Here is a 13,512-nt window from a genome sequence, read left to right as displayed (position 1 = left end):
GGGGTCCTATGACCCCTTTGAACTATTTTAAAATGGAATATTTACCCCCTTGAACTATTTTAAAGTGAAATATTTATCCCCCTAAAAGCTCATGCCCAAACATTATTTCAGGCAGTGAGTTGCATTCGCTGCCACGTCATTTTTTCTTGCCACGACATTAACACGTTATTTTTCTTTTTTTTTTTACTCTAAAAAATTAATTATTTAAATAGAGTGACACCCATCAAACTCTCTTTGTTTCCTGAACTTCCATAAAGAAACAGATAATGGATCATGGATTTTTTTTTTCTAAAGTCTTTAAGCCTCTCTTTTTCATTGAGGAGTAGAAAAATGAAGTTTTATCAGACCATGCTTATCAATCCAAGAATAGATACTGTAGAAGAGAGACATTGGTGTTGATTGTGAAAAAATTTGGTGTTGATTTTGATTATGGTGTTGATTTGATTATTTCAATTTTAAGGCATTGTTGGAAGTTTATGTTTCATTTCATGAGAACGATGATTCTTGGTATGGTAATTCGGTTAATGAGTATGTAAGTTTGATAAATTAATTTTGGATTGGATGCCATTGTTGTGTTCTTGAAGACGTCATTATTGAGTTCTTGAAGAAGAAAAAGAAGAAGAAGAAGAAGAAGAGGAGGAGGAGGAGGAAGAAGAAGAGGGGGAAGAAGAAGAGGAAGAGGGGGAGGAAGAGGAAGAAGAGGAAGAGAGAGGGGAGGAGTAAGAAGAAGAAAAAGAAGAAGAAGAACAAGAAGAAATTTGTGTATGGTAATTCGGTTAATGAGTATGTAAGTTTGATAAATTAATTTTGGATTGGATGTCATTGTTGGGTTCTTGAAGATGTCATTATTGAATCTTTGAAGAAGAAGAAAATGAATGAAGAAAAATAATAATTAAAAATAAATAAAGAAAATAAAGAAATATTTGGCCATGTCAGCGTTCTCACTCTCTTTAAGGAGAGTGAAACCCACTCTCTTGCCATGTCAGCGTTCAGGGGGTAAAGATTCCACTTTAAAATAGTCCAGGAGGGTCATAGGACCCCCGCAAAGTATAAGTGTGTAGTTGAGATTTGAGGTAAAGGTTGGGGGGTTATTTATTTTTTCCTATAAAAATTAATATAATTTTATCATATTCAATAGTAATCATCGATAATTCACCGAAATAGTATATTAATTAAATACGGGATATATGCAAAGTATGATATTATTAAATATTATTGGATAGTACATTATATTTATCTTTCACAATAATAAAATTTTACTATATATTTTTCTTTATTTCTTTTTAACTTGATACATATTGACCCAACACTAATTCTAAGAAAATATTCATTAGAAATTTATTAATTTTGTACTTTAAAAATTTTAAATTAAGTTTAAATATTAATATTTCTATATAAATTTTTTTTTAAAGTTTAAATTTACTAAAATAAATAAATAAATAAAAAGATTATTCTTCTATATAAAAATCAATTAAAATAATAAATTTGATTTACTTTAAATATTTAGTTTCAATTAATTAAGATAATTTTTTATTTTGTCATGATTTATGGTGCATTGATAAAATTTTGAGAGTTGAATAGAAATTTTATCTATTTTTAAAAGAATATTTTAACTTGTTAATTATTGTGATTTATAATAACTTTTACGTAATTATCAAATAATATATTTACTCCTTGTGTCCCAATTTACATGGCTTCGATACAATTTTGAGAATCAACTAAATTTTTTATATATCTTTAAAATATTTTAAGTTGTTAATTATTATGATTCACAGTATTTTTTCTTTTATCTCAATTTATGTGGCATTGCTAAAACAATGAGAGTCTATAAAATTTCTATGTCAATCAAATATTTTAAGTTATTAATTATTGTGATTCGTGGTAACAAATTAGTTTTGAACATGATAGTGAATAAAATAAATAATTTTTTTTACTTTTAATATGTATTTATAGTTAATTAATATTAATTAATAAAATATATTAAATATTTAAATTATTACGATGAAATAATGAAATTATTATATATTGAGGTATGATATATAATTTATTGAGAGTAAAGAAATTTTTTGATAATTGATAAGAGGTGGTCGGTAATAGAAATGAAAGACACGTCAGATTGACAGATGAACAGATTGCATAGTGTAATTCACGTGATACTCTTCTTCCATCTTTTTTTGGCATGCATAGATGTGATTTGTGATGGTAAGAATCATTTATAGAATGTAATTAGTAATTTGTCCATTTGGGTCGCATATTAATTTTTTTTCTTTCTGGAGAAAAAAATTCAGAAAATACATAAGTCAACAGTCAAAGATATTAATTAATAGTAAATTGAATGTGGTTGGTCAACTAATCGATCATCAAGTCAAATAAAAAACATCAAGATAGAAAAACAAAAAAGACCATTTTCCAAATTTTTGCTCTCTAAATATAATATAGCAGAACAAAAAAAATAAAAAACTCCACCAAATCACACATTTGTTCTTTGTCCTGGAAAGTTGAACTACTTTCCTCTTTACCTCTCATCCTCTTCTCCCAATATCCACTACCCAATCGTCGAATATCTGCCCTTAGAGCCACGGAGTAAAAATGTGGAAGACCACGACCAACAACACCACAATCGACTCACATCGGCAACTTATGAAAATGTCTGAAAATCGTCCTCATGTTCTCATCTTTCCTTATCCAGCACAAGGCCATATATTACCTCTTCTGGATTTTACTCACCAGCTGTTCGTCAATGGAATAGCCATCACTGTTTTAGTGACACCCAAAAATCTTCCTATTTTAGACCCTCTTCTCTCATTGCACTCATCAATCAGTACTCTCGTTTTGCCTTTCCCTTCTCACCCTTCAATTCCCGAAGGCGTAGAGAACGTAAAGGACCTTCCTGCCGACGGGTTCCGTTACATGATGTACAATCTGGGGAGACTTCGTGACCCCATATTGGACTGGTTCAACAAACACCCCTCTCCCCCATCGGCCATAATCTCCGATATGTTTTTGGGATTTACTCATGAAATTGCCACTGTGCTTGGTATTCCCCGGTACGTGTTCTCCCCCTCTGGCGCGCTGGCCTTATCAGCTGTTTACTCACTTTGGCGTGAAATGCCCAAAAGGAATGACCCCAACAATGACAACGAGATTTTTGAGTTCCCTGATATCCCGAATTGCCCGAAATTCCCTTGGTGGCAAATTTCTCCTATTTTCAGGAGTTATGTTGAAGGGAACCCGAATTCGGAATTCATTAAAGATTGTTTTCGTGCTGATATAGCGAGTTACGGACTCATTCTCAACACGTTTACGGAGTTGGAAAATGTGTATTTGGATCACCTGAAAAAAGATTTGGGACACGACCGGGTATGGTCTGTAGGACCAGTACTGCCTCCCCACGACAAGGACGGTGGTAACAGCTCCGGTTCATCGAACAGAGGTGGTTCGAGCTCTGTTTTAGCTAGTGAAATATTGTCATGGTTAAACAAATGTGAAGATCATTCGGTGGTGTACATTTGTTTCGGCAGTCAAGCTGTGTTAACAAACAAACAAATAGAGGAGTTGGCCATAGCGTTAGAGAAAAGTGGCGTCAAATTCATCTTGTCAGCCAAACGCGCCACTAAAGGACACGTTTCGAACGGTTACGGCGTGCTTCCGTCTTGGTTTGAAGAAAAAGTGGCTGGGCGGGGGCTGGTGATTAGAGACTGGGCCCCACAAGTGTTGATATTAAGGCACCGAGCCGTCGGTGTTTTCTTGACTCACTGCGGTTGGAACTCGGTTCTAGAAGGGTTAATATCCGGAGTGCCAATGCTGACGTGGCCCATGGGTGCGGACCAATTTGTCAATGCGAACATTTTAGTCGATGAGCACGAGGTGGCAGTTAGAGCTTGTGAAGGTGCGACGACGGTACCAAATTCGAGCAAGTTGGCTAAAATACTAGCGGAAGCTGTGCAAGGGGACAACGTAGAAGCGCGAAGGGCCCGTATGTCAGAGCTACGTAAAATTGCAATGAATGGCATTAAAGAAGGTGGGAACTCATTCAAAAATTTGGAAGCATTCGTAAAGCATTTAACTGAGGAGGCTACAAAAATCATTAGGTAACAGATTTTTGGACCATCTGATGTCGATAGACAACGGGAAAATCCAAAACTCCGCAATTGGAATTACTTTTTATGTAAGCATAGATTATCCATTAGATATGGCATAATGATACAGTCTATTTGGTTAGGCGTTTGATTGACATAAGAGGATAAGTCTCGTGTTCGAATAACAAGTTTATATATTTAAATGGATATTATAAATAAGTACGTTCATTTTTGAATTCAAGGTGTTGAATCTAATAATAAACGAGAGATATGTTTGGTGAAAAAAATACTTATGTTAAATGATTTAAATATGATCAAAACTATTTATACGAAATAATTAAATTGAATGAAGTAGTATCTTTATAAATTACAACAAAGGTACAAACTTGCTTCTACCCATAGTTTGCACTTATTCACTATTAATTTAATATGTTATCATACATACTATCCTATTAAGATACTATCCTATTAAACCACTTAATTGTAATAAATAGATATGAGTTGGTGTCATGACGAGTGCAAATAAATGTTACCAGTGGAGAAGGACAAACATTATAAGTTTATAATTGAAATGAAAAAGGAGATGGAAATTTTACTTCGGAAGAAACATTTCAGACATTACAATAAATAAAATAATATATAATTGTTAGTTTTATTTTTTAGTACTTTATATATAATTGTCAAATACCAAATTAAGTCAAAAAATGGTTATAAATTAAACCAACTAGCCTTTATAGTGATGCACGATACCTACTTTTCACTGCTATATCTCAGGCTGGTGAAAATATTTGGTCTGCTTTTTTACATTTTCCACTAGATTTCTGTATCTTTAACAATCAACAACATGCATCTTATACTTTCATGTCATATTTTTATTCTCTTGTTCACACTTCTTGGTCTTTATTTTAAATGACATGTTTGGTCAAGGAAAAAATTACTTATTTAATGAAGTTGAAGAATCATTGTAAAATTAGTACACCATCTTGCCTGTGGTTGGAGGAGTTGGTATAGGGCTGATCAGCAACTGCTTAGTTTATTAGGAATCACAGTTGCAGCATGTATATTTTTCTCGTGCGAATGTTCAGGCTTTTGATTAATTTTATAAATAAGAAAATGTAATTTTAATTAACTCCCATAACATTGTGAGGTTGAAATTTCTTTGATTATATAAAGTCCCACATCTGTTGTAGAATGTGAAATTAGTCTCATTGGAGAATCATCATCTCATGATAGTCTAATTAATTTTGATTTTTGATATACCTAATCTTGAACACACCATGTTATATTGGTTCCATTTCAGTGTTACGGTCTTGATGCATAACTGAAGAAGTTAGTCTCGTGACAATCCCCACATTATGAGTTACTGTACGGTCTTAAGCCACCAATTCAACGAGGTCATAACTTCACACTTTCTTTGTCTCAACTTATATGATATAGTTAGAAATTCTAGAGTTAAACAAAACAAAAAAAAAATCAACAATAATTTATTCGTATGCTCTTTAAATATTTCAACTTGTTAATTCTTGTAACTTGTAAGTAGTTTTTATGTAATTTTTAAATATGTAAATTATTTTTCAAAAATGTTAAAGACTCTACATCTGAATAGATGATCTAAATAAAGAAATTTAACTCTCAAAATTCAAACTATGTCATATTAATTGGAACAGCGGAAGTACTATATTATCCATCACTCACGCTGGCTAATTATAGGCTTTGATGGAGCTAGTTAATTTGGAGTCCAAAATATGGACTTTTGGGACTACTTAGATATGGGCCAAAAGAAAGTTTTATCCTTGGGCCCCATTAATTATTGTCTTCCAGTCGTACCAATTCCGTTTTAGCAAGAGATGAATTGTCATGGTGTTGAAACTGAGAATCAAGGTGAAGAGGAAGAAGGATGTAGTAGCAGATATAGGAAATGAAGAGAGTATTTTCATTACTGTGGAAAATAAAATGACTATGCAATATGGGTGTCAAATGGGCTGGGCCGGGTCAATCTGGAACCGGCCCTTCTATTTTAATTAGGTTGAGGGTTGGTTTTGGTGCTAGATGGGCCGGTTCGGGCCGGGCCAAACAGTAAAAAATTAAAACTCATCCTAACCCGGCCCACTTAATCCAACCCGATCAAACCCGGTCAAAAATATAAAAAAAAAAACTTTCTTTCAATATACATTACATATACCCACCTATATACATTATAAAAACGTTAAATAATATATATACACTATATGTATAGTATATACTAAATTAGAATTTTAAAAATATATACACATATACACAATTAGTCAATTACTCATATATACGCACCATTCAATGTATATATACTACTACCTATAAAATATACTACAATATATATACATTACAATATATATAGATATACTTATATACTAATTCATAAAACATATACACATGTATGCGTTAAATATACAAGATATATACACGTGTATGCGCACCATTCAATGTATATATATACTACTGCTTATAAAATATACTACATTATATATACATTACAATATATATAGATATACTTATATACTAATTTATAAAATATATACACATGTATACGTTAAATATACACTTATATAGAAGATATATACACGTGTATACACACCATTTAATGTATATATACTACTACTTATAAAATATACTACATTATATATACATTACAATATATATAGATATACTTAAATACTAATTTATAAAACATACACACATGTATACGTTCAATATACACTTCTTTAGAAGATATATGCACAAATATACAAAACATATGTTACTTAATATAATAAATTAATAATATTTGGTAGTAAATTAATAATATATTAGAAGTAAGTTTTTAATTTAAAGTAGAAAACTAGAAATTCAATTTAAAATTTTCAACCGTTAAATGAAAAAATATAAAAAGCAAGGACTAAGGAGTGAATGAATTTGGGAAATTTTATTGATTGCAAAATGATCCAAAATTTATAATTTACATGAATGAAAAATCTACAAATTATGCATCATTTTTTTCAACTCATTCATGTTAATATTAATGGGAACTTGCATAGGATAGTCGAAGTCAACGGAGGCAAAATCATGCATTGGACTTGATTCTGCTGAGTTCTCTCATGAAGTCATAATTTCTTCAAGTTTCAGCTCGCCGCTCGGCTCCGGTTCCATTCCTTGGTTTCTTCTTTTCTCTCTAATCCAATCTCAGAGGCAAACTAGAACATTCATTGCATTGTTTCCCAACGAGTCTCCAAGCTGCTGTCGTCCCTGACTAAAGACGCTCTCTGATACAACGGTTGACATTGGAACATTCAAGATATCTCTAGCTAATCTTGAAAGCACAGGATATTGTGTTTCATTACTCCTCCACCAATCCAACGTGTTGATCTGTCGTCTGCGATCCTCTGGTGCCGTCCAAAGATAATATTTCAGCTCTTCCCGATAAGTTGATGTGTAAGTTCTCTCATCAACACTGTTCCAACAATTTAAATCATAAAAAGAATCAGAAAAACCACTATGTGACGACCTTTTAGAAGATGATGGCTCCTCGGGAGGATGAGGAGAGACAGTTGGAGTGATATTTGTATAAACGGCTAAATCAAATAAATCAGCATAGTGATTATATAATTTTTCTATGTAATCCTTTGCATCAGCCGTAGCCGTCCACAAATCAGGTTCTACTTGTTCAGAATCATGATTAGTATTTATTTTTAAGTTAGTATAAATAAGAGTACTAAAGTGGCACATATTATTACATTTCATGCACAGATTTAGCATAGCACCAACCAAGTAAATAGGGGGAATCGGGAAAAAATATTTTTAAAATTTCGTAAACATGGCGCCAACAGCTTCTTTATAACCTTCTTTATTTCTATATTCTTTGAGAAAATAAGAAATATCGGCTATATATGCCAAAATATTACAAACAGTAGGATAATAAGCACCGAAAAATTCAACCGTAGCTACATAAATTTTTTCTAAAAACTTAACAAGATCATTAATTACAACCCAATCAGAATTATGTAGCATGCAATCAGCAGAATCAGTAAATGAACCGCAATGTTGGTTAAAAGATAGTGTAATAGGAATTCTATATTTATAACAGGTTTTTTAAAATTCATACATAGAATTTCATCTAGTATCAATTTTCTTAGGCATCAAAATCGGTGTAAGTCCATTTTCTTGACATTTAACTTTAAATTCTCTAATTCTCGATCTACGATTATTTCCTTGAATAAAACCAACGGCAAGACAATTTTTTTCAATATAAAGCTAAAAAAACTCAAGATCATCTTTTACAATTAAATTATATATATGACATGCACACTTAATATGAAAAATTTCAGGCAAGGACAGAGATAGCATAGATTTTATTTTTGTTACAACAGTCTTGTTGTTAGAAACATTATCAAAAGCAATACATAAAATTTTATTTTCGATGCCATAATATCTGGCAATTTTAACAATAGAATCAGCAATAAATTATCCAGTATGTTTACGATCTTCATCATATAAAAAACCAAGAAAGTTTTTGTATCACGAAATTACTATCCATCCAATGACAAGAACGGTTAAATAATCATTTTTATTTACAGCACGACTAAGATCAGAAGTTAGGGACAATCTACATTAAATATTTTTTAACAATGTTGATAAATAAAAACAATATTGTGAATGGAGTCTAAAAATATCAGACCTATAAGTAGTTCTAGGAATGCCGTTAAACATAGGATTATAAATTTCTTGTATATAACGAATAAAGGCATCAGAAGAAGAAAAACTAAAAGGCAAACAACCCACAGCTACCATTTTAGCTATTTCTTCCCGGTCCCTCAATTTATTATACTTCTTCGCTACGTGACCGGTTGCCGGGTCCATTCTAGTTTGCGTTGGCCCACCAACATCCCCACCACCTTGTGCAGTATTTAACTCTCTTTTGTGATCTTCAGCTATATGTCTCATTAACGTACCCGTATCCCTTGCTTGCCTCCACTTCTATGCTTATATATTTGTTGACAAATATTGCATTGCACCTCAATATCTGATATACGTTCAAAAAATTATCATGCAATGCTAGTTCTTTTACAAGGTCTTGGGGAACTGGAAGGACGGGGAAGGAGATTAACCGATTCAGATCTAACGTTAGCATCTCCTACTGTGGGTGTCTCAGCAATATTTTCATTATCTTCGTCTAATTTAACCGCATCTACTTCATTTTCTTCTTCTATACCGTAATTTTTCTGAGTTTCTACATAATCCATATCGTGAGCACCTACATCTATTTCTTCCTCAAAAGGTGTACCAAGCGGTACCGGAGGCGAAGACACACGGGTATATCTACTACTTGAACTACCACTACCGCTTTCGGGACAAAAAATTTTAACACCTTTAGTAGCGAGGTTTCTTAATTTATCCATAATATAAATTAAATTAAACTAAAAATATTCAAAATATACAAATATAATAAAATTAAATATTAAACAATTAATACAATAAATAAAAATTAAACGTAAGAGATGGAATGACAATACCAAATTTTGGAAGTATCCGAAGGTTGCGACTTTAGAAACTTTCGCTCGTACTTTGTAAACGAAAAATTAAAAAATTAAAGTGAACACTTTAAGAAATTAAATATATTGAATATTTGAGAATTGAGATTTGAGAAAGTGAAAAATGATTTGAAGTTGTAGGGTATTTATAGATTTTTTTTTGTATTAAAAAATATTTTTTAAAGTTTTTTTTTTTTTTAAATAAATGGGCCCAAACTAACCGTTTGGACCCAAAAACGGCTATATAGCCGTTGGGCCAACGACTAGTTTGGCCCAAAAACTTTTTTCTTTTAAATGTATCCGGGTCGGGCCGGTTAATCGGCGGACCTGAACCGGGCTTGGTTCGGACAGGGTTAACTGGGCCCATTTTAAAAAAGTAACCGGCCCAGGATCCGGAACCCTAAAGCCCTAGGGCTTACTGGGCCGGATTAACCCGACGGGTTAGCCGACCCGGCCCACTTGACACCCTTACTATACAATCTAACTCTACCTTTATATACAGAGTTAAAGAGACCACCGACCTAATCATAATTAGTTACAACTAATTTCCAACTAACAATGTATAACTGATATATTGCCCAACTTTGTACGAATAGTTTATGCATGACTAACATTGGCTCAATCTGCTATCCTTTCAATAGTTTGATACTTGTGAATTGTGATGATAGGAAGGTAGCACATGCTTATTAAACTAAGTTGAACAGTGTTATACAAGGGCCCAAGAAACTATGTACAGTGGCAACAGATTTTACTATGAGGACTTGGATGGTTATTCCAGCAGGAGCACCACAATTTTTCATCTCAGATGGATTCAAGATTTTGAAATTTGTCATCGTATGTTTATATTCTAGTGAATTTCTCGATAAATATATATGATTTAGATAATTAAATTACTGACTTCTTAGGCTAGCTTCTCCTCTGTTTACACCATCGAGTTGTTTTTAACCTTCCTCTTCATTAAATTGATGTTCTTTCTCTAAGCGAATTTACTTCATTAGACATGTATCTAGAGGCCTTTTTATTAATAATAACAAAAATTAATCTTCATAATAGAGAAGTAAAAGCCTTGTTGAAGTCCGGCACTGTTGTAACATGGCCTAAGGGGGCTGTTCGATTTGCAAATGTTACCATTTTACTGGGAGGATGTGACAAAACAGGGCGAATTGTTAACTGCTATTGTGAGCGAGAGGAGGAGACATGCTTTAGCGTCACGCTAAACTGCATCATATATAACTAACTAAGCTTGCAGAAATTCATCTGGATATTTGGCTGTATATACAGATATATTTGAGGCCCTGGTTATATCAAAAACAGAAAGTATATACATACGGCCCTAGTAATATTCTAGGAAATGTCCAAAGTCTTCAAGATATAAAAATAGTACTAATATCATTTTTGGATTCACTAAAGTTTCATTAAATGTTAGCTATTGCACCAATAGTCATGTGTAAACTATGCGATAGACAACTAAAAAGGAACAAAAATAAAGAGTACAATAAGAAAAAACTATGTAAGTTATACTAAACAGTTTCAAACACTAAACAGACTTCAGTTAGCACTGCAATTTCAGCCTATAAAACAGACATCTCGTACTATTTCTTTTAGCTTATTAATTAGAGTATATCAGCGAAAAAGTAATAGTGACACTGATACACTTCAATTAACACTCTAATTTCAGCCCCAAAAGATGTGCCAATGAATGTAATTGAAGTTAATGTTAAAGAAAGAGAAAAAGTTTGATATGATGGTTAATTTAATTTTTGAAGTATGAGCTAGGCTCAAGACCTAATTTTACGGTTAATATATAACAAAGTTTAGGGGCCAAAAAAGTCCACAGCATTGACACCATGTGATGTTACAGTGTTTCATCGGCACCAAAGCGAACTTTAATCATAATATACTGTCACTCTGAGATTCTTACCAATAGTATTATTAAAAAAATTGCTGTCTTTCTGTTTTGACCAGTGCACAGTACTGTTTAAGAATAACAATGAATCAAAATACTGATTCTTACATATTATTAACAATACATTAGTACATCCCAACAAGAAAAAGAAACAAAACTATTCAATATTACTGTCCTAATTAGTACTTGAAGGCACATGCCACTAAGCAAAACTGTGTTAGTGTTTAGTTTCCCTCCTATGAGGGCCAAAATTGTTGAACCAAAACCGAAGATTTTACTACATAATTTTAAGGATTTGATCTGTGGAAAGGCTGGGAATTGTTGATTGGGGGTTTGTGATGGGGTTTGCTTCCTGATCCTGGACCTCCGACGTAGTCTTTGTTCATCATGGTGAAAAACTCAGTTGTATCTTCATGAATCTTCTCTGAATCAAGATTCTGAAATGATCCTTTCTCATCAGATTGATCATCCGTTGAAACTAACTTATCGGATGAGTTCTTCCAGTTGCGTCTACTTGCTGTTTTCGCTGTTTTTTTGCTCTCGTCGCCCTTCATCTTGAAATTCAAGTGAAGTAAAATTAAGAAAATGAGGAGTAACAATAATAACATGAAGGTTACTCAACTAGTCTCCAACAAATAGTACAATTTAGTAACCTGATTCTGAGTGTTCTTTCGCGATTCACCGAGTAGATTGGATGGACTATTGCTGTTTCCTGCATTGGAAAAGGAGAAAATGCCCAAATTGAGGATACATTCCATTTCTTTTTTCATTCAATCTTAGTTTGCTAAATGAGAAAAACTAAAGAATTTAGACATTTCATGAAGCTTAATAGAATAGGCTAGCTGATAAAGTTCAATTGAGCAAAACTGAAGGATTTAGACACTTGATGAAGCTTGCAGAGAGGAACTTATGAAGAAATCATAAATGAAACATACTGCCATTCACTTTGCTTGACAAAAGAATAGCTGGATGGACTACAAAGAATTGGATATTTTTGCAAGTGAGAAATCTGAAAATTCTTGCAATTTTCTATTTATACATACAAGTATATATAGTACTACTATCCCCTTTTCACAAGAACATATAACTAAACAAAATCAGCTAAGATCTAGCTAGAACTACCAAAAAGTTTCTTTCTCTCTCAGTTATTCTTAGGGGGGTGGGGTTTTGCCATGTGATAATCAGCATTGAGAGCCACAAAACTTCCTGTATTGGACTTCACAGAATGGCTACTAGGACTACTTCTACCGCTCAATTCTCTCAACTTCCCCTGCCCTTTAAGCTTTAAATTTCCAACAGAATGTGTACTTGCACTTGCCGCACCTGATGATGAATTCTTCGATTCCACTTGCTTCGACTTTTCCTTCGTATTTTTTCTCTCTATCATCATTTTTCTTCCTCTCATTCCGCCATACTTATTGAGTTCAGCTGCTGCTGGTGCAGGTACATCATCCATAACTTCCTGAAATTTCAAGAACCTCCTTCAGAGTTTGTAAAATTAATTTGAATTCGAGTCTTGATCCCAAAAAATAAAAATGATACTACTATAACTATGGGGGAAACCAAATCAACTTTTGTACCTTCTCCACACTTAGTGAGATGGCATAACCATTTCTAGCGTCATTGACCACAGTGGTTCGTTTAGCTGCAGAAGGAACAAGTAGTAATTAAACTCCCAATTTTGGAAAAAACAAGGAACATTATTACTTTTTATAAAAAAAAAAAAAGATTGTAAATGTATTTAAGGCTGTAAAAAGAGAAAGTCAGTACCTTGATCATCACTATGAGCAATTGAGCCTTTTATGGTAAGAAAGATGAAGAGTACCATAACAAACCTAAAAGAAGTACTAAAACTTAAAGGCACCATTTTTTGGTCTCTTTCTTTTTTGGTAAAAGGATGTTTGTTACACTCTGTAGTACTAAAGGAGAGGGATGCACATGAAAGAAAGCAGGGGAGATTTATAGAAAGCCCAAATTCCAAACCCAA

General features: G+C 32.9%; 2 protein-coding genes across 2 annotated transcripts; one reads left to right on the top strand and one right to left on the bottom strand.

The window, feature by feature from the left end:
- Window positions 1–2,405: 2,405 nt before the first annotated feature.
- Window positions 2,406–4,357, top strand: LOC107862353 (UDP-glycosyltransferase 89B2). The gene has a single exon (XM_016707909.2). The coding sequence runs from the start codon at window positions 2,590–2,592 to the stop codon at window positions 4,093–4,095; it is 1,506 nt and encodes a 501-aa protein (XP_016563395.1). The 5' UTR covers window positions 2,406–2,589; the 3' UTR covers window positions 4,096–4,357.
- A 7,308-nt stretch (window positions 4,358–11,665) lies between these two features.
- On the bottom strand, window positions 11,666–13,512 carry LOC107865926. Its single transcript, XM_016712113.2, has 5 exons — window positions 13,296–13,512; window positions 13,106–13,170; window positions 12,849–12,987; window positions 12,179–12,237; window positions 11,666–12,079 (listed from the first exon to the last, which is right to left on the bottom strand). The coding sequence occupies exons 1-5, from the start codon at window positions 13,390–13,392 to the stop codon at window positions 11,813–11,815; spliced, it is 627 nt and encodes a 208-aa protein (XP_016567599.1). The 5' UTR covers window positions 13,393–13,512; the 3' UTR covers window positions 11,666–11,812.

This window comes from Capsicum annuum, chromosome 3, assembly GCF_002878395.1.
Source record: "Capsicum annuum cultivar UCD-10X-F1 chromosome 3, UCD10Xv1.1, whole genome shotgun sequence".
NCBI classification, from domain to species: Eukaryota; Viridiplantae; Streptophyta; class Magnoliopsida; order Solanales; family Solanaceae; genus Capsicum; species Capsicum annuum.
This window is presented reverse-complemented; position numbering and strand designations above follow the sequence as displayed.

Coding starts and splice junctions, on each gene's coding strand:
- LOC107862353 (XM_016707909.2), top strand. CDS start 2,590: ATGTGGAAGACCACGACCAACAACACCACAATCGACTCACATCGGCAA.
- LOC107865926 (XM_016712113.2), bottom strand. CDS start 13,392: ATGGTGCCTTTAAGTTTTAGTACTTCTTTTAGGTTTGTTATGGTACTC. Junction 12,988..13,105: donor TCTCACTAAGTGTGGAGAAG/GTACAAAAGTTG, acceptor TTGAAATTTCAG/GAAGTTATGGATGATGTACC. Junction 12,238..12,848: donor ATCGAAGAATTCATCATCAG/GTGCGGCAAGTG, acceptor TTTCCAATGCAG/GAAACAGCAATAGTCCATCC.